Source organism: Nematolebias whitei, chromosome 23 (assembly GCF_014905685.2).
Source record: "Nematolebias whitei isolate Nwh7 chromosome 23, NemWhi1, whole genome shotgun sequence".
Lineage (NCBI taxonomy): Eukaryota > Metazoa > Chordata > Actinopteri > Cyprinodontiformes > Rivulidae > Nematolebias > Nematolebias whitei.
The window spans coordinates 17,385,793-17,405,381 of record NC_056520.1 but is presented as its reverse complement, the minus strand read 5'-3'; the positions used below and the strand labels follow the sequence as shown (position 1 = coordinate 17,405,381).

The 19,589-nt window shown below is 39.3% G+C and overlaps 2 protein-coding genes across 2 annotated transcripts in view; both read right to left on the bottom strand.

Moving 5' to 3' along the window:
- abi2b (abl-interactor 2b) overlaps nt 1-8,621 on the bottom strand; it is a gene marked incomplete in the record, with an annotated part of 53,237 nt that extends 44,616 nt beyond the window's left edge. The window contains 1 exon segment of the mRNA XM_037696401.1: nt 8,453-8,621. Coding sequence (XP_037552329.1) covers nt 8,453-8,569 — 117 coding nt within the window.
- Nucleotides 8,622-12,522: 3,901 nt separating this feature from the next.
- The window catches only part of LOC119428978 (cytochrome P450 20A1), a 14,271-nt gene continuing 7,204 nt past the window's right edge, over nt 12,523-19,589 (bottom strand). Inside the window, exons 7-13 of the mRNA XM_037696695.1 lie at nt 16,741-16,853; nt 16,609-16,663; nt 16,409-16,529; nt 16,164-16,275; nt 13,308-13,372; nt 13,071-13,160; nt 12,523-12,992 (exon numbers count right to left, since the gene is read on the bottom strand). Of these exons, the coding sequence (XP_037552623.1) occupies nt 12,839-12,992; nt 13,071-13,160; nt 13,308-13,372; nt 16,164-16,275; nt 16,409-16,529; nt 16,609-16,663; nt 16,741-16,853 (710 nt within the window). The 3' untranslated portion in view covers nt 12,523-12,838. The remainder of the gene's footprint in view (nt 12,993-13,070; nt 13,161-13,307; nt 13,373-16,163; nt 16,276-16,408; nt 16,530-16,608; nt 16,664-16,740; nt 16,854-19,589) is intronic.

The following is a 19,589-nucleotide window of genomic DNA, read 5'->3' as shown; positions in this document are numbered from 1 at the left end:
ATGGCACCGTTAGCAGCATGGCACCGTTAGCAGCATGGCACCGTTAGTAGCATGGTACTGTTAGCAGCATGGCACCGTTAGCAGCATGGTACTGTTAGCAGCATGGCACAGTTAGCAGCATAGCACCATTAGCAGCGTGGTACTGTTTGCAGTGTGGTTCGGTTAGCAGCGTGGTCTTGTTAACAGCTTTAACAGGTCTTGTTAGCAGGTCCCATCAGCAGCTTGATGGAAATAATGACCGCGGCAGCTGCCCTCCCAGACTGCCCTCCAGAACCGGGTCCTGCAAACGGAGAACATGCAAGGTTTCCCCACAGAACCGAACAGGTTCGTAGAGTTCGGTCCATTCAGGCAGACGGAGGATCATGGAGACAGCTGCCATGACAGGCCTGAGCCCGAGGCTGAGAGGACTGAACAACGATGGCACGATGGCAAGTCAGCAACACAGAAAACTCCACAAGTGTGTCGCGGTCATACCCGTACCGTGGATGTACATTGTAGGCGCCAAAAAAACAAAGTTAAAACAAAAGCAATAGGAACACAGTTTTCCACCATTGTGAGAATTAATTAACAACCGTTGCTTTGAATTAACAGCTTTTTTTTGCCTGTTTGCAATATATAATAACCATTAAATATGATAAATAAAAGTTATATTTTCAATAAACAGCAGATCTGCAGTGGTGAAAGAACTAGTAATTTATCTGCATCATCAATAATGAAGCAAAGTACAGGAAAATTAATTATAAAAAGGAGGTGTTACAGTCAAAGGCTGTGAATTCAACAAACCTTCGCTCAGGTGGAAAATATTAATCACAACCATTTTCACGCCTCTCACATGTGTTGGGAAGCTTAATTAGGCTGAAAGAAGCAGAAATGAGCACAAAAAAAGTGGAAATCATCTGAAAAAGCTGAAATTGGCAAAGAAAAACAGCTAAAAACTAGCTAAAAATAACCTTAAATTGCCTGAAGGAAGTGGGGAGAGAGCACAATGTTGCTGAATTAGGCTGAAAAAGTTGAAATGAGTGCAAAAAATGTGGAATTGGTTGAAAAAGATAGAATTAGCATGAAAATGCTAAATAGTAGCTGAAATAGCAGAAAAGGCTGAAACTTGCAGAAAGGAATAGAACAAGCTGAAATCAACAGAAAGAAGTTAGAAGAAGCACAAAAATGTTGTAGTTCGCTTAAAGAACCTGAAAGGAGCACAAAACAGCTGAAAGCACAGCTGAAATTAACTGAAAGTTGCTGAAAAAATGTTTAAATTAGCACAAGGAAGCTGAACCAGAACAAAATGTGAAAGGAGCAGTAAAAGGTTGTAAACAAATCTACAGATTTGAAGGATGGAAAATGAGCTCAATTCATTTTCTGAGGAAAAAAGGCTAAATATTTCAAAAAGCTGAAGCTGCACCAATACTAAGAGTCTTAGCAGCACTGTCCAAAATAGTTGAACGTTTTGATACATGATTTGTTGAAATGGCACAAAAACTGTGGAACAAGAAAGATGCTGAAAAATGTACGAAAAAAAATGGATCACAATAGTGTGAATGCTTCATAAACATTCACACTATTAAAGACAGAACAAACTTTGTTTCTTGTGGCTGTTTGGGCAAAATTATTGTCCACCACACAAGGTGAAAATGTTTTTTTATCCTGTTTGTCTGTGGCGTTAACAAAATATCATGAACTAGAAAATACTCTCAGAAAGTAACCATTGAACGAGTCATTTGTACAGATAGCGAACTAAAATTTGATGTGGTAGTGACTGACAGTCATTCCTGACACACACAATGAGTGCCAACAGAACCCCAAAAAGGTGACCAATGAAGCCCCCCCCCCCCCCCAAGTTCCAATTAAAAAAAAAAGAATATTAACATTTTTAGACTTTTTTTATTATTATTATTTTACAGCTTACCAAACAGTGCCATCAAACTATCTGAATAGATTTTAAACTAATGCGAGATTAGAGATGCACAGATCCAATACCAATATCAGTATCGGTCCCATTATAAAAAAAACAACAACTTTTGGATCAGGTATCGGTGACAATGTGACCGATCCATGGCTGGTCAGATCTATTCACTCCAAGTCTATGCTTTGTGCTCTGAGTGACGTCGCTAGCGAACTCACCGCGCAGATTGTTTTCAAAATGGAGCGAGCGAAAGGATCGGCCATCTGGAACTTTTTCACCCTACCTCAGCCAACACATTCAACAGCTTCGTGCAATACGTGCACAGCGAAGGCTCCAGGGGGTGTCACTAAAACTTCCAGTTGTAACACAACCAACTTAATCAAGCATTGCCAGAGATTTCACCCTAAAGATAACGCAGAGTTTGTTGAACGGAATTCAGCACCTGTTTTCTGTATCGGATCGGTATCCACCGACACTAAGCAGCAGGTATCGGTATCGAAAGTGGAAAAAGTGGATCGGTGCATCCCTATGAGAGATCTGCTTTTATTTATTTTAACATTTTATGCCAATCAAAGCTCATGCTCAATAATCCGGGTTTAAAAAAAAAAAAATTCCAACAAAGTTCAGTCAGGTTCTCTGGACGGTTTCTTTTTTTTTTTTTTTTTTAGATGTTTCATCCTTCATCCAAAAGACTTCATCAGTCCAAGGAGCCACAAACAAACAAGAGATGCACCAATCCGATATTAGTATCGGTATCTGTACAGGTGTCAAAAAAAAAATTATTGAACGGGTATCGACAATGTAACTGATCCATAAGGAGCCGATTGCGGTTTATTTTAAATATCTGCCAACCAAGCTAGTGACACTGTTGTTTTTTCCTCTTATTTCATCTCCTTTATTATTTATTTTCCATTATATTTAGAATTCCTGAACCATTTGAAAGGATTGTTGAAGTTTATTTTCATGTTTGACCAAAGTCGTCAACCTGTTGTTTTTGTCAGTTTCAGTATGTTTATTATTATTTATTTTACATTGGATGTTATACTCATAACTGCACTGACTGAACAAATTAAAGTTGTGTTGTTTTTACGTTTGACCAAGCCTGTGAAGCTACTGGTGTGCTTAAGTGTGCTGTACTGGTGCAGACTTTTCAATAAATTTGTAATCCAGTACATTTATGTTTGTGTATAAAAAACACCAACAAATGTTTCAAGTTAATTCAGCACCGTTTTCTGTATCAGACTGGTATCAGATCGGAATCGGATCGGTATCGATCGGCACTAACATCAGGTATAGGTATCAGAAGTGGAAAAAAAGTGGATTGGTGCATCCCTAAAACAAACGTTGATGTTTTGAACCACTTTAGCTATGGCTGCCTCGGAGGAGTCGAGTGGGGAGAGGGCGGCCCCAGAAACCACAAGCAAACTGGTTGGTCCACTATGTGAATGTGCTGCTTGTGGGACCAAGTTTGTTGTGGCTCCTCAGACTGACGAAGTCCTTTGGGTGAAGGACGAAACGTCTCAACAACAAAAGGAACTGTCCAAATCACCTGACTGAACTTTGTTGGATTTTATGACAAGATTTAAGCTCAAGGCTAAAGTAAATTTTAAAATTACTTTTAATTTAAATATTCTCAGATAAAACGCTGGAGTCAACGGCATGGTATCAGCTGATATTAGCGATAAAATTAAATATGGGACATCGGCCATTCCACCAAAACAACTCACCAATATAAAGAGGTGTTGGTTTAAGTAGGGGGTGCACAGATTGCAGTTTTCTGGCCGATCACCGATTTCTAAAAAGTCTGACCTGTTGATTCCAATTTATAAGACACTGTCAGGTGAAGGTCACAATGCACCTTCAATTTTCCAATCTTATTTTGCTGAATAACAGACCCTTGAACAATATGCTAGAAACAACACAAACTGGTTTTAACTGGCCACGAGGTAGCGTTGTGAAATATAAATGAAGTTCAGACAATTGTTAAAACTAAAAAAATAAATAAATCAGTAAAATCGGTTTCTCATGCAAGTTATCGGCCGACTTCCCAAAATTAAGGAAATCGGGGCCGAAAAATCGGCGCATCCCTAGTTTTAAGTTAATTTTTCATTTAAGAAACTAAGTATATCTATTAACGCACCACTACTTGCGCGCTTTTCGCCTGTGAAAAGGTTGAGTTTAGATTTGTGAAAATTGACAAGTTTGCACAGTTCAAGTGTTGTCATTGTGTGAATAAATTTGACATTAAATATAATCCAAGTTGAAGTGTTGCATCATTTTCAGACTCCTTTTTGACATCTGCACTTAGTAGCAGGCCAAATTGATAAAGACCATGCAGAATAATGTAGTATTTTAATTCCACAGCAGAGAAAGCTATGTAGTCTCTGTAAGTAGGTCTAGGGGGGAAAAATATCGGTTATCGACCAAATAAATTTTAACATATCGACCAAAAATCCAATATCGTGCATCTCTAATTTATAGCCAATTTATAAAATTCCTTATTGTGCCTTCTCTGTTCTGCTCTTTATAAAATAACGTTGAGTCTGACAAGTTGATACAAGTTCAACAATTAGCTAGTTATTAGCCTCAGCGTTTGTTGCAAAACAACAAAAATGATGCTCAATAAAGTTGTGAACACGGTGAGTAAATCTGCTAAACGTGCTGTAATCCACACGTCCTCTTCATATTTCCCATCACTTAACACAACAGCCAGACAAATTAAACTTGTGTTTCTCGGGGGGGGGGCTTGCGAGTTCAACAAGTGTTTATTCTCAGACGACTGATGCGGTGACTATAAACCTGCCTCACAGACGGAGAGCTGACACATGTGAGAAGCATTCACTTGACTAACACTCGTGTCCGAGCGATCTGTAAGAGATAACAGCAGCCAGGCAGGGTGGAAAGCTGCCAACATCCTCCTCCTCTTCCTCTACAGGACAACCTGTCAAACCTGATCAGCCATTTTCATCCAGGAGCTCAAGATTTCATCATCACACCTCCTCACATCCTTTTTTTTTTTTTTAAAGGAACACTTGAAAGTCTAAAGCAAGCTTGGGGAAAAATAAAAAGCTGAGCAGCTGAAAAGGTAAAGATGTGGTCAAATTAAACCAACAAGCCACAGAGCGACGACAACCAGCTGCAACGTAACAGAACACCGCCCGGTACGGTCTGTATGACTGCTGGTAGGACGATTACTTGGGGACGGTTTTTACCCGTTTTAAAAACACGCTTTTCGGAGTTTACCCGCTCAGACGTCACAGAAGAAACATCGCTCAATGTTTAAACAGTCACAGACTTGACACGACTAAACTGGCATTTTGGTCATTTATTTTAACACGATCGCAGTTTAGGTTCGACGACTTTTACAGATTTTCTACTGAACGCTTTCCTGACAGCGACTTGTGACTAGACCTGTCGCGATAAACAATGAATCGATCAATCGCACGATGAATGAAAATTATCGGCTTCATCGTCTCTTCGTGTCTCGCTTTCAAAAGGCTCAACTCCGGTGCTCTTCACTGACCCCTCCCCCTTTCTCTTTAAAATCTGTTTTAACGATCCAAAATTGTGTTTTTGGATCGTTAAAAGCAGCTAAGCTGAGAAGCTAATCTAACAGGCTGACCTCGGGAAAAACCTCAGACTTGTTGAAGCTCCAGAATTCACGGTTGAAACTTGTGCCTTAGTGTAAAACGTTGGTTTTCTCTTCAAAAAGAGGCTGAGAACTTGTTTACTGATTTTTTTTATTAAAAGCTTTGTGTGAAAAACGCAATGCTCAAGAACTCAAACTACACCGAATGGCCGCCATTTTGAGAACCAAAGAGAGACAGCCCATTTCACGTCAAGGGGCCTCCCTCCCATTTTTTTTTAAAGAAACACGCAGCTCACTCCCTCAGTATCCATTCTTTGGTTCAAACAGTCTTATACTGCCATCCGATGGTCAGAAAAAGGTACTACACGCAAAACAAATGAAATATTTCTTCTTAAATTTGACAATAATTACTAATTATTGTCAAATTTCAAACTATAGTAACGTTTATCGCAATAATTTTTAAAACAATCACCAAACTAGGCCTGCCACGATAATAAATTTTGCTGGTCAATTAATTGTCTGAGAAATTACTGCGATAAATGTTAATATTGTTTAACTTTAACAATAATTAGTAATTATTGTCAAATTTAAGAAGAAATGTTGGTTAATTTTTGTGTGGAGTACCTTTTTTGACCACTGGATGGCAGTATAAGACTGTTTGAACCGAAGGATGAATAGTGAGGAAGGCCCCTTGACGTGACATGGGCTGTCTCTCGTTCCTGTTTTTTGGTTCTCAAAATGGCGGACACTCGGTGTGGTTTGAGCTCTTTAGCATAGCATTTTTTACACAAAGCTTTTAATAAATATCAGTAAACAAGTTCTCAGCTTCTTTTTGCAGAGCAAAATAACTTTTTACACGAAAGTACAGGTTTCAACCATGAATTTTGGAGCTTTAACAAGACGGAGGTTTTTCCCCAGGTCGACCAGTTAGCTTAGCTCGTAGCTTAGCGTCTCGGCTTAGCTGCTTTGAACGATCCAAAAACATGATTTTGGACGGTTAAAACAGATTTTAAAGAGAAAAGAGAAAGGGAGCGGTCAGTGAAGAGCACTGGAGTTGAGCCTTTTGTCATCCAGTGTCTTCAGTAGAAAGAGAGATACACGAAGAAATGATAAATCCGATAAATGAAAAGGAGGTCAATAATTTTCATTTATCGTGTGATTAATTTATTTAGTGTTAATTGCAACAGCAAAATGTGTTATCATGACAGGCCTACTTGTGACTAGCCTAAAATTGTTACATCTTCTGCAAACAAATGAAGGAATTTGTCTTCTTTCATTTGGCTAGATTCTAAATACTTCAGTCATAAATTTACTCCAAATTCTCTCTTCAAAATCTGGAAGTTAAAGGGACTTTATGGCTAGCCACATCTACATAAAACAGTGTAGGGGTGCACCAATAAATCGGCCCTGATTTCCTTAATTTTGGGAGATCGGCCGATACTTACATGAGAAACTGATTTTTTGTAGTTTTAATAATAATTGTCTGTTTTTCAACAAAATAATATAGGAAAATTGAAGGTGCATTGTGACCTTATAACACGTGACAGTGTTGCTTATAAAACAAAAACGATATCGGTCAAAATCGGAATCGGCAGGTCAGTCTTTTTAAGAGATCGGTGATCAGCCAGAAAACTGCAATCGGTGCATCCCTAGAAGAAACATAAAAACCCAACATGTGTGACCATCAGGGTTTTCTACAGTGGCCGTGAAGTTTAAACCACAACTACAAAAAAAAACACACAAAAAAAAAAAACACCATTACATTTGAAAAAAATAAATAAAAAAATTACCTTTTTTTTCGCCATGACTTATACGCCGAAAAGTACGGTATATTAAGACAAACCAGAAGAGGTGGGAGGTTCAAACGTCTCGTCGTCCAATCTGCGATGTCTCACGTTTCCCCACTGGTCTCACCTCTCCCAGTTTCGTTTAATGCAACTGTGTTTTCAAATGTTTTTTTTTATTTATTTGTAGTCACACTTTTCGATTTGTAGTTGTGGTTTAAACTTCAGTGCCACCGTAGTTTACTGCTTCTCACAATTCGAAAAGATGCCAGTCGTAGTTCTTGCACAGCGACTTTTTGAGGCTTACTTTTCAGTCCGTTTCTGCCTGCCTTCCATGAATTTGGGGAGTGAGAGACGGGATCACCATGGCGACAAATTCATATACGGTTCATACATCAAATTGTATGTTTTTTTCTTAGCTTAGAGTACTACAAAGGTACTTTTCGGAGTTTTAAACTAGAAACTGCTTTGCATTCTTTAAGGAGTTGTCTAGTTTTGACTTTGTTGCCCCAGCAGGGGTATTTAGTTTTTGTTTTGTATTTGGACCTGGAAACATTTCTTTTAAGAAGAGAGAAATATCAGTTAACAGAAAAATAAGGGGTGGTGGGGGGACTCGGCCATCTGCTACCCTGATTTTTGTGATTGGCATCGGAAAACTCAAGTCAGTCACATCCGGATGAGAAGATAAAATCCAAAGAATAAGTCATAAATAAAAGAGACGTGCTTCATAATAAATCAGTTTCGGTGTTTATCGTGTAGTCACGTCGGTTTATCAGCTTATTAGAGATTACACTGAGTGGATCTCCTCAGTTTGAAGCCGCTTGCTGCGGCAGATCTCAATCAGATCACAAAGATTGATTTTATGACCTTTTCTTTTTTATTAATTTGACCGTGGATGCTGATGCTACCAAGCTAACGCATAGCTCCCGATGGACACAAGTCTCACACACGCACCGTCACGTTCCTGGATATCACAATCCGACAGAAACGCTGCTTTATCGTGACACGAACAAAGTGGAGGGGGAATGTGCAGATGCTGGGCTTTCGACCGGACCCAAATGTCCTGGCAGCGGCGTGTTTTCAGAATTAGCAACAGCTAGCCTAGCATCAGCTCGCCACCCACTGAGGTGTCGCCCGTAATTTGACACATCGAATAAAAAATAAATAACCAGGTACCTGGACATAGTTGCTTTCGCAGTACTCGGCGACTCTTTCTAAGTTGGTGAAACTGTCCAGTAGTGCGCTTCGTCCCGCTGGAATCTCCTCTTCCAGAAGCATTTGTAGCTCCGCCATTTTCACATCTTTATCGGAGCGGTGTGTGTTGGGGCTCGACAGCGCCGCCGCGGCCGCCTGTGGTACTGCAGGGCGCTCCCAGGTGCCATGATTCACGCGCATTCATTCGTTCATTCAACCTTTATTTAGTCAGGTTAAACCCACTGAGCCGCGGGGACTCATTTATAAAGAGACCTGATTTTAACAAAGAGTGATGACAACAGTGAGTAACAAGGACAACAATAGACAATCATAAAAAAAGGCATACATTTTTTTTTTCTAGTTCAGTTCTCACTGAGGGGACACTGCATGTAATAATGTCCTGTGAGCGCACGCTGTAGCTGCACACGCAGGGATACCCGCTGCTTAGGATTTATGGCGTTCACAAAAAAACTACAAAAGTACCGCCAACTGGGTGTGATGCGGCCACCAGAAAACTGTCAAACGTCACGAGTGCCACTGAAGAGATCTGAAGTGGTTTATGTAAAAAAATAAAAATAATAATAATAATTTAAAATAAATGGAGAAATTGCATTTCCTGCAAAAATGCTGAAATTAGCTAAAAACATGCTAAAATGTAGCTGAAAATGTAGAAAAGCATAAATCAGCAGAAAGAACACAAAAGTTGAAATGAGTGCAAAAAAAATTTGGAATAGCTGGAAAAGCTAATATTAGCAACAACAACAAAAAAAAAACAGATAAATAGTAGCCAAAATAATCGAAACTAGCAGAAATAGACTGAAAGGAGCACAAGTTGAAATAAGCTGAAATTATTTAATTAGGCTGAAAGTAACTAAGTCCATGCTCAGGGCCGGCAATGGAGGAGGGGGCGTACCAAAGAGACCATCTTATCACAAGCAGAACTGGTTTGTTCCACTTTGGAGTAAGCTGTTGGGGGAAGAATAAGTTTTGTTGTGTGTTTCCTTGACTGATGAAGCCTTCCGGACCGAAGGCGAAACATTTCAGCACAAAAAAAAAGAAACTGTCCAGATGACTGAAAAATGTTGGATAGGCTGAAAGTAACAGAAATTGCCATGAAAAGCTTGAATTTATCTGAAAACAGCTGAAATAAGCTAAAATATGATTTAAAAAAAGCTATCTGAAATGGTAGAAGCTTAAATTAGCAAAAGAAAGCAGAAAGAACACGTTTGCCCAATTAGACTGAAAGAAGCAGAAATTAGCACAAAAGTGGAAATTACCTGAAAAAAGCTAAAATTAGCATAAAACCAACTGAAAACTAAAAAAAAAAAAAGCAGAAAGAAGCTTAAATTATAAGAAGGAAGTGGAAAGAGCACATTTTTGCTGAAGTGGGCTGAAAATGTTGAAATTAGTGCAACAAAAGTGGAATTAGCTGAAAAAGCTAAAATTAGCATAAAAACTGCTAAATAGTAGCCAAAATAGCAGAAAATGCTGAAACTTGCAGAAATAAGCTCTGAAAGGAGCATAACAAGCTGAAATTAGCAGAAAGAAGTTAGAAGACGCACAAAAAGGTTGTAGTCAGCAGAAAGATCCTCAAACGAGCACAAAACAGCTGAAAAAAAAAGGTTGAAAATAGCTGGGACAAAAGTTTAAATGTGCACAAAGTAGCTGAAAGAAGCTGAACCAGAACAAAATGTGAAAGCAGCAGTAAAAGGTTGTAAACACATTTAAAGATACGAAGAATGTAAAATGAGCTCAGTTCATTTTCTATGAGAAAAAAAGTGACAGTAAAAGCTAAATATTCCAAACAGCTAATGTTGCATAAATTCCAAAAGTCATAGCAGGACTGACCTAAACCAGCTGAATGTTTTGCTTTATGATTTGAATAGCACAAAAATTGTGGAACGAGAAGGATGTTGAAAAACTACGGAAGAAAAATGGATCCCAATGGTGTGAATGCTTCATAATCAGCGAACGCGCACGGCCGATGATCCGGTTGTCCATCTGAAGTTTAACGGGACTTTTTTTTTTTTTACCTCTTTCAACCGGCTGGTCAGTGGACACGCACAGTCGATGATCCGGTGATCCACCTGAAGCATAATGGGACTTCCTTTTTTTTTTTTTGAACCTCTTTCAACTGGCCGGTCAAATCTGAGCATGCACCTGCCACACATCAGCAGGTTGCACTGTGCTGGCTTTGCAGAGTGAGTTCTCTTGTTTTTAACTTTTAATACTTTCCAGCTCCATTATGTTGTTTGTTGTGGTTCAACAGCAAATCCTCAGATGTGTGATAAGAGCAAAGGGTGGGCGGAGCCACATGCGCAATGCACCAGCACTACTCCCTCTTTGCACAGTCCGAATGACTTTCTTTTCTTATCCTCAGTAAACTTACTCAACAAGCAGATGAACAAAATGTTACCTTGTGCATTCTTAGTTTTCTTTGTGTTGTATGATTCATAAAACCGTATCAAAAGCCTGAGCCCGACCCGGCCCGCCCATCAAGCACATAATTTTGGCCTGACCCGGCCTGAATTTCAGGTCAGGTCAGGCCAGAAATCGTAGCTCTACTCGTATGTAGATATAGCATGTTATATTAATTTTAAAATGTCTTGATTATTTGATCAACTGCAATATTTAGTCAAGTTTTTTTTAATCATTACCGTAAAGTTTCTTTTCTGGTAGAAATCACTAACGGTTGTTGGCCCTTTGTACCATGAAGTGAATATAAAACGATTATAGCCAAAGGTTTGTATTTAGCTTAATATTGCTCATTTTGAGGACTGTTTTTCATCCGTTTTGCTGTTAAACCTAAACATCATGTCAAGAAGGATTACCAATTAATTTGCAGAACGTCTGCATCGACCTCTAAAGACCGGTGGCCAAAATGATGCCGTTCTTAAACTTCAGCTGTGGGCTGCACAAACTCACAAATGGCCCTGGGGCCGCACTTTGGACACCCGTGCCTTCAATGGCACCCATTTTTATTTTTTTATATGTAGTTTTGTAAGGCTGGCACAACAGAGGAATGCAGAAATATACAATTTTAATATATTAAAGTTAGTTTAATTATGTGATAAACCTCTATCTAAACATTTCCTGTTTAACCATCTCCTAAAAAGAACCATTCAGCACCTTTTATCAACGTGGACAACTGAGAAATGATAAATTATACAGATATTACTTCATAATAAACAAATGATATTACAATAAAAATAGCTAGAGCAGTTTCATATTTATTTATGCAGCTTGTACGGCTAATAACTCGTTTTATTAATATGTTTAAAGGCAAAAATTCACTTTTGCTCCGTTATGGCCTCTGAAAAATTAAATAAAGGCATTTTGAAATATAAAAAAAAAACAAGTATATGCAACAGATTAAGCCATTATGAGACTGTGCAGACACCTTCCTTTAGGTGGATTCAAAGTAGATAAAAAAAAAGAAGAAAAACTCAGTTTTATGTAAAAGTTTTTAATGAACAGATATTTAAAAAAAAACGAACCAAGTGTCTAAATCGTTTGTGGATCATTTCACTAACAATTGGCTTGACTTCATTACCAGGTGGATACCGTTTTGTGAAAAATGTAAAGATAAAATTTAAAGAAACTCTTTATTTTGTAGTGCCAGTTCCATGTGACGGTGCGCAAATCAACCACATTAAACAAAGAGAACGGAGACAAAAGCAGAACAGACAGAAACTAGGCTTTTTCTATGGGAACAAAAACCTTCATAGTGATTTTATAGTTGTTAATGTTTCCCTCTAAATGTTATTTAAACTAAAAACAAAGATGCCGTTTGTTGCCAGATTCTGTGGACTAAATTTGAGATGGGTCACTGTTTCCAACATGACCACTAGGGGGCAGTAATGTCACACGCTGTTCCTTTAAAGACAAAACTAAAACGATTTTTATTTTCAAACTACGTGTTCTTCGGACTATAAGGCGCACTTAAAATCCTTTAATTTTCTCAAAAAAAATCGAGAGTGCGCCTTATGTTTTAATTCTGGTTGTGCTTACAGACCTCAAAATCATTTTATGTGGTTATTGCGAATGAGTTGAATAAAGTTTGATTTATCTGTTTTTATTGCGCCTTTTAATCCGGTGCACCTTATAGTCAGAAAAAAAACTCGGTATTGGGATTCAATCAATGCCAGTTTGGCAAGTTTTACGTTGGTACTTGGTTAAAAGCCACTGAAAGCTGCAAGCATCAAAAAGACAACCAGAAGTTGCAAAACCTGAGGGCATCCCGATGAAAAGAGTCAAAATTATAAGTTTCATCTCAAACTAGGAGCAGAAACCAGTTCGGTAACTCAACTCGTACTGGCGCTCTCTTACAGCACGACTCGTCAGCTCCTTCCTCTTAGCGGACTGTTTTCAGCTGCTTCTGCTGCTGACGGTGATCCAGGTCTCTTCTTTGGGTGTGGACACCAGCTCGGATCGGACCTCCGCCACTTGTCCCTTCAGCTGGTGAAGCTTCAGCCGCCGCACCAGCGTGCTGAGAAGAACTGTAGCTACGGTGTAGGCGAACCTAAATGGAGGCCAAACAGCTGTGATGGTTGATGTTTTAGCTCTAAATGATTGATTTTTTAAAAACACTTTTTTTTACCGGAGTTCTGGGCACGTTTGATTCCCAGAAAAGCCGAGCAGGCAGAAGCTCTTCCTGGCTGATTGTTCCTCAAATCGATCCGGATCGAACCTAATTCAGGTCAAGTTCAAAAATCAAACAGTGACACCGTTCAAACAACAATCCGTTTGATTTTTACTCCACGAGGTGACGTTTCTCCTTACATTTCTGAGTTGTGCAGCTGTTCTTTATGAAGTTTCATAAATGTGTCAGACCAACCTGTACGCAGCGCTCCACGTGTCTGGATCTTGCAGCACCACTCCCAGAGCGTAGATCACCAGCGTCTGAAACGGGAAACAGTTCTTCCTTTAAAACTTACGTTTATGAAGCGTTCACACTATTGTGATCCATTTTTCTTCTTTGTGTTTTTCTGCATCTTTCTCTTCCACAAGTTTTGTGCCATTTCAACAAATCATGTATCAAAACATTCAGAACTATCCTGCTGTGACTTTTGGTATTGGTGCAACTTTAGCTTTTTGAAATATTTAGCCTTTTCGGCCACTTTTTTCCCTCATAGAAAATGAATTGAGCTCATTTTCCATCCTTCAAATCTTTAGATCTGTTTACAACCTTTTACTGCTCCTTTCACATTTTGGTCTGGTTCAGCTTCTTTCAGCTTCTTTGAGCGAAGTTGAACATTTTTCAGATAATTTCAGCTGTTTTGTGATCCCTTTAGATTCTTTCTGTTAACTACAACATTTTTGTGCTTCTAACTTCTTTCTGCTAATTTCAGTTTGTTATGCTCCTTTCAGCCTATTTTTGCAAGTTTCCGCTATTTCAGCTACTATTTAGCTGTTTTATGATAATTGTAGCTTTTTCAGCTAATTTCACTTTTGTTGCACTCATTTCAACTTTTTTCTGCCTTATTCAGCAAAAATGTGCTCTCTCCACTTCCTTTTTGTAACTTGTTTCTTTCAACTATTTTAGCTACTTTTCAGCAGTTTTTTGTTAATTTCAGCTTTTTCAGATAATTTCCTCTTTTTGTGCTCATTTCTGCTTCTTTCGGCCGAATTCGGAAAACGTGCTCTTTCTGCATTCTTACGCCAATTTAAGCTTGTTCTAGCTTTTCAATTAGCTTTTTAGCATATTTTAGCTAATTTCAGCTGTTTTCAGATAAAGTCAAGTTTTCATGGTAATTTCTGCTACTTTAGATCAAAATAATTATTTCAAACAGTCGAGATTAAAGGCTGTTGATTATCCATGCTGCTGATTTCTTGACTGTATTCTATGTATATGACTTGACTGTATTTTATATGTACCGTAACTGTCGGTGTATAAGCCGCTACTATTGTCTCACACTTTGTACCCTGCGCTTTATATGCAGGAGCATCTTATTTATGTACATTTTTTCATATTTTTCAAAATTAATTTTTTTATTTTATTTTGGAAGACTTCCTGTCATTTCATAGCAGCTTCCTGCCACTGTCTACAATTTACTTTTGACAAAGCTGGGCACTTACATTTACTGTACAGTGAATACCTGCGGCTTAACAGCCGGTGCGTCTTATTTATGTACAAAATTATGATTTATCTTATATTTAGTATGTGCGGCTAATATACAGGTGCGCCTTGTAGTCCGGAAATTACGGTATAAAAGCCAATGCAGACATGTTCCTGTTTTTAGTTTTCTAAATCGCCTTGTGATCGAACTGTTTTTTTGCTGCTATTCCTCTGGATTGTTCTTTTGGTTGCAATTTTGTTTTTGATTTGTTAAAAAAAGAGAAAAATTTGTATGCCTATTTTATGACTGTCTATTGCTGTCGTCCATTGTTGTTATCACTCTTCGTTAAAGAAATCAGGTCTCTCTTGTAAATGAGTCCTCGAGGCTCAATGGGATTAACCAGTCTAAATAAAGGTTGAATTAATGAATTCTGCTATATTCATCCCCATCTGCTCACCACAGACTCATGTTCAGGCTACTGTTTAATATAACATATTATTTTACATTAATATTGTTTAGTGTATATCTTAGATTCTTGTATACTGTTTCTTTTTATAATTTATATTTTTGCTATTTTTGGGTGTAACTTGGACCTTGAGTACACAATTTCGTCCCACCTCATGAACCACATGTGATGCAAATGATAATAAACGAACCTTGAACCTAATGTTTACTATGTTCCATTGGAAACTAGACCTGTCACAATAACAAATTTTGCTGGGTGATTAATTATGTCAAATTATTGTGATAAACGATAATATTGTTTGAAATTTGACAACAACAAGTAATTATTGTCAAATTTTAAAAGAAATGTTGGTTAATTTTTGTGTGTAGTACTTTTTTTGACCACCAGATGGCAGAATAAGACTGAACTGAAGGATGGATAGTGAGGGAGCGAGCAGCGTGTCGCTAAGAAAAATGTGAGGGAGGCCCTTTGACGTGACATGGGCTGTCTCTCCTTCCAGTTTTTCGGTTCTCAAAATGGCGGACGCTCGGTGGTTTGAGCTCTTTAGCATAGCGTTTTTCACACAAAGCTTTTAATAAAAAAAATCAGTAAACAAGTTCGCAGCTTCTTTTTACAGAGAAAAACAACTTTTTACACAAAGGCACGGGTTTCAACCGTGAATTTTGGAGCTTCGAAACGACAGTTTTTTTCCCCGAGGTCGACCTGTTAGCTTAGCTCGTAGCTTAGCTTCGCAGCTTAGCTGCTTTTAATGATCCAAAAACATGATTTTGGACGGTTAAATGGATTTTAAAGAAAAAAAAGAAAGAGAGGGGTCAGTGAAGAGCACTAGGGTTGAGCCTTTTGTCATCCAGCGTCTTCAGTAGAAAGAGAGCGACAAAGAAACGATAAAGCCGATAAATGAAAATAAGTTAGCTAATTTTCATTTAACATGCGGTTAATCGATTTATTGTTTATCGCGACAGGAATGGAAATAAAATACAAGTTTATGAGAATGTCTAAATCATTGCATTTTGGTTTTATTTACATTTTACACAACATCCCAACTCTTAAAATTGGGGTTGTTCATGAGAGCCAGCCTTACGCATTTTATCAGTTCACGGTAGAATTTAGTTACCAAAAGGTGAATCTGTCCGAGGTGGCGAGCCTCGGTCAGCAGGATATCTTATACCTCTTTGGGGATGACATGTTGATCCACTTTGCCCTCCACTTCCTGAAGCCGAGCAGCAACGGGGGTCAGCTTGGCGGTCCGGACCGTCTCGTTCAGGACCTGTTGGCAGTATCTTTCCAGAGACAGAAATGGGATACAACCAAGAATACTTAACAATCAAGTGTTGGTCGGTGCGCCTAAATGTAAAGGTCGACTATTTCCTGCCTGTCGGGTTTCGGATCACCAGATATAAGGTCAGGTCTCACCTGAGCTGAGGAATCTTGTCCAGAGAAACTGGATCTGAACCCAAAACGTCCTCTAGCTCCTGGTACAACTTGTCCTGGACTTCCTCTGAGGTGGACAGGAAGTGAAGCGCCCAGATGCACACTGACAAAACAAGAGAGTTCATTTTAAACAGAGAAAATTGGAAAGGTTTGAATCATGTTCAGTTCTGATGGTCACCTACAGTTAGCGGTGATGACACATCCAGCCAAAGTAAAAACCATACAGTCCTCCATGATCTGAAAATAAAACATACAATGACATTCAGCTCTGAAAACCTCAGCAGAAGATTTGAATGCAGATGTGGAGACTTCACCTGCTGCTCTGTGAGGTTGGACTGAAGGAGAACGTCCACAAACACCGTCTGCGACCTCTGGCCTTTCCTCTCCCTCGACACAGACAGCAGCATGGACTCCATCTCTGACAGAGCTGAGCAAAGACAAACAGCCCTAAAATGTATTTAAAAAGAACCCAAAGGAGCTTGTAGAGTGTCTTTTTAGGGATTTGGATCCAGATGTTTGAAGACCTATATTTATGATAATAAACCACAGATGGTGGCCACAGCTTATTCTTAAAAAAGGGCATTGCTAGGCCTTTATTTCAATAACTTTTCAAGATGAAGTATGAGATATTCAAGAGGTTGTAATGCACGACTCTGCCACTAGATGTCTCTAAATCCCACACAAAAATATCAGAATTGAAATGTAAAAGAGCTCCATAAAATTTTATTGCATTTTGCAAACATTTGGAGTAGAAGTTAAAAACTAGCTTCAACACATTTCATTGAAAGGGTCAGGTTCCTTGATGATTGATATTTATGATAAATCTGTTTCTAAAACCTCAATCTGCAGGGTGTGTTCCAAGTCTTCTCTTTGCTATTCAGTTTAAGACATCGTCCAGACTAATTCAGCGTTTCACCTTCAAAACTTGTTTTTTATACGAGCAAAATCTTCGCTTTCAAGGTGTTTGTTAAAGGGTCTGACAAAAGATTACAGTAGTCCCTCGCCACTGCGGGGGTTCGACTTTCTTGGTTTTTCAAAGTAAGATTGTACACAAGTAAAAAAAAAAATTAGTGATGCACGATATTATCGGCATGGTATCGGTATCAGCCGATATTAGCGATAAATATCGGACATCGTCCATTCCATCAAAATAACTCACCGGTATATAAGGCGCTGTTTTCATATGACAACCCAGTGACAAGGATGCCTGCAACACCAGCAAAACGTTATAAAGTCACACGCGCCTACCTGATCTGATCACAGCGGGAGAGGAAGGAGTGAAAATGTCAGCGGTGTGGACGCTTTTTTAAGTGTCGGAAACTGATAGCAGAACTGCTATTTGCGATGACTGCTCAGCATCAGTGATGCGAGGAGCGAAAACGAAGTCCTACAACACTTCGAAACTAATTAACCATCTCAAGGACCACCATTCTGACCATTCTGATGAGTTCATGGTGGCCAGAAAGGAAAGCGAAAGAGCTGTCAACTGCGGAGAAATGAAACCTCACCAACAGTCCATCCATCCAAAGACCATGTAGAATAATGTAGTATTTTAGTTCCACAGCAGAGAAAGCAATGTATTCTCTGTAAGTACCAGTAGGTCTAAGGGGAAAAATATTGGTATTGGTATCGGTTACCGGCCAAATAAGTTTTAACATATTGGCATATCGAAGATCGGTCAAAAAGCCAATATTGTGCATCTCTAAAAAAAAATTGTACACAACACGATTGTCAACTTTAATATTACTCATGTGATTGGGACAGTATGGGACACAATACAGTAAAAAGTTAACGAAAAAATACAATACTTTGGACAGGCGTCACCATTTTGTAGTTTTCTCTCAATAAGTCTACACTGTATTAACACTCATAAGGACTACATTTCCCAGAAGACAACAGGGTCCCGCCAAGAAGCCCTGTTGCCTTCTGCTGAAATACTAGAGGAAAAGTTTTCATCTTATCGGAAAATGTTTGGCGCTTATTACAGTGACTTGGGTGCCCAGCGGATGAAGAGAGACGCACGGAACCCACCGGAGCAGAACTGGAGCAGACCCAGACCTCCAGACTCATCGGTCAATCTGAGAGCTGCTCACCAGCCCACAAGAACTTCCAAGCAGGAAGGCACCACCCATAGGTCTAGCGTTCCACTGGGACTCTTTTCATCTGGATTTGGACTCCATCTGGACCACAATGGTCATCCAAAGGTCCAGCTCCCTCCAAAATGCATTTCGGTGCTAAAGGGCTGCACAGAACCAGAGCAGAACTGGCAAGTAATGCTGTTGGGCCGGAACCAAGCTGCTGTTTCTGCAGAGCTGGTGAGTAGAGCTGTCATTTCTAACCCGAACCCCAGCCCCAGATTAGGGCAGGGCCAGGCTGTTATAATGTGATTAATGGGCAGGCTGAGCCGGTCTCAGGAATTTAATTAGGTCAGGATCAGCCGTGATCCAATTATATGATAACATGGCCTGCCATACATTCACCAGCCACACGTGGCCATTTCACCGCAAGCTGACCGGCCTTGAAAGAGGTAAAAAGTTCAGTTGAGCTTTAGATGGGACTACTGCCAGGCAGCGATCCATCTCCCAAATGGACGTTCATTCAGCTGCTGCACTCAGCGGACGCGCGCGGCCGATGACCCAAACAGGTGAGATCCTCAGTAATTCAGAAGAATGCAGGCAGAAACAGGGTTTAAACGCTTTTTTACGGCCATGAAATGACAAAACCCCGTCAGCTCCTAATCCTCAGCATCTTTTATTCAGCTGTGTGTCCCTGACCGTTAATAAATAATTAAAAATGTCCGGGGGGGGGGGGGGGGGGCGGGGTTTGGACCTGTAATTACTATTAATTTGTTGGGTCGGGTGGGGTTTGGAAATTATAACTGCGGGCTGGGGCCGGATCAGATTTTCTGGGCCCGAACGCAACTCTACTGGTGAGTAAAAACATCACCACACAACTTAAAATTTTAAGTTGAGTGAATAAACATTATCAAGTTATCTTGATTAATAAACTCTTGCTAAATAAACTTTTGTTTTAGTTTAGTTGATTTAAATTCATTATTTGACTGAACTGTTTTGGTTTGTTGTTTCAACTCAGAAATCTAAATAATTTCTACTTTGCGGTTTTTCACTTATATTGTTTTTTTTTGGGGGGGGGGGGGGGGGGG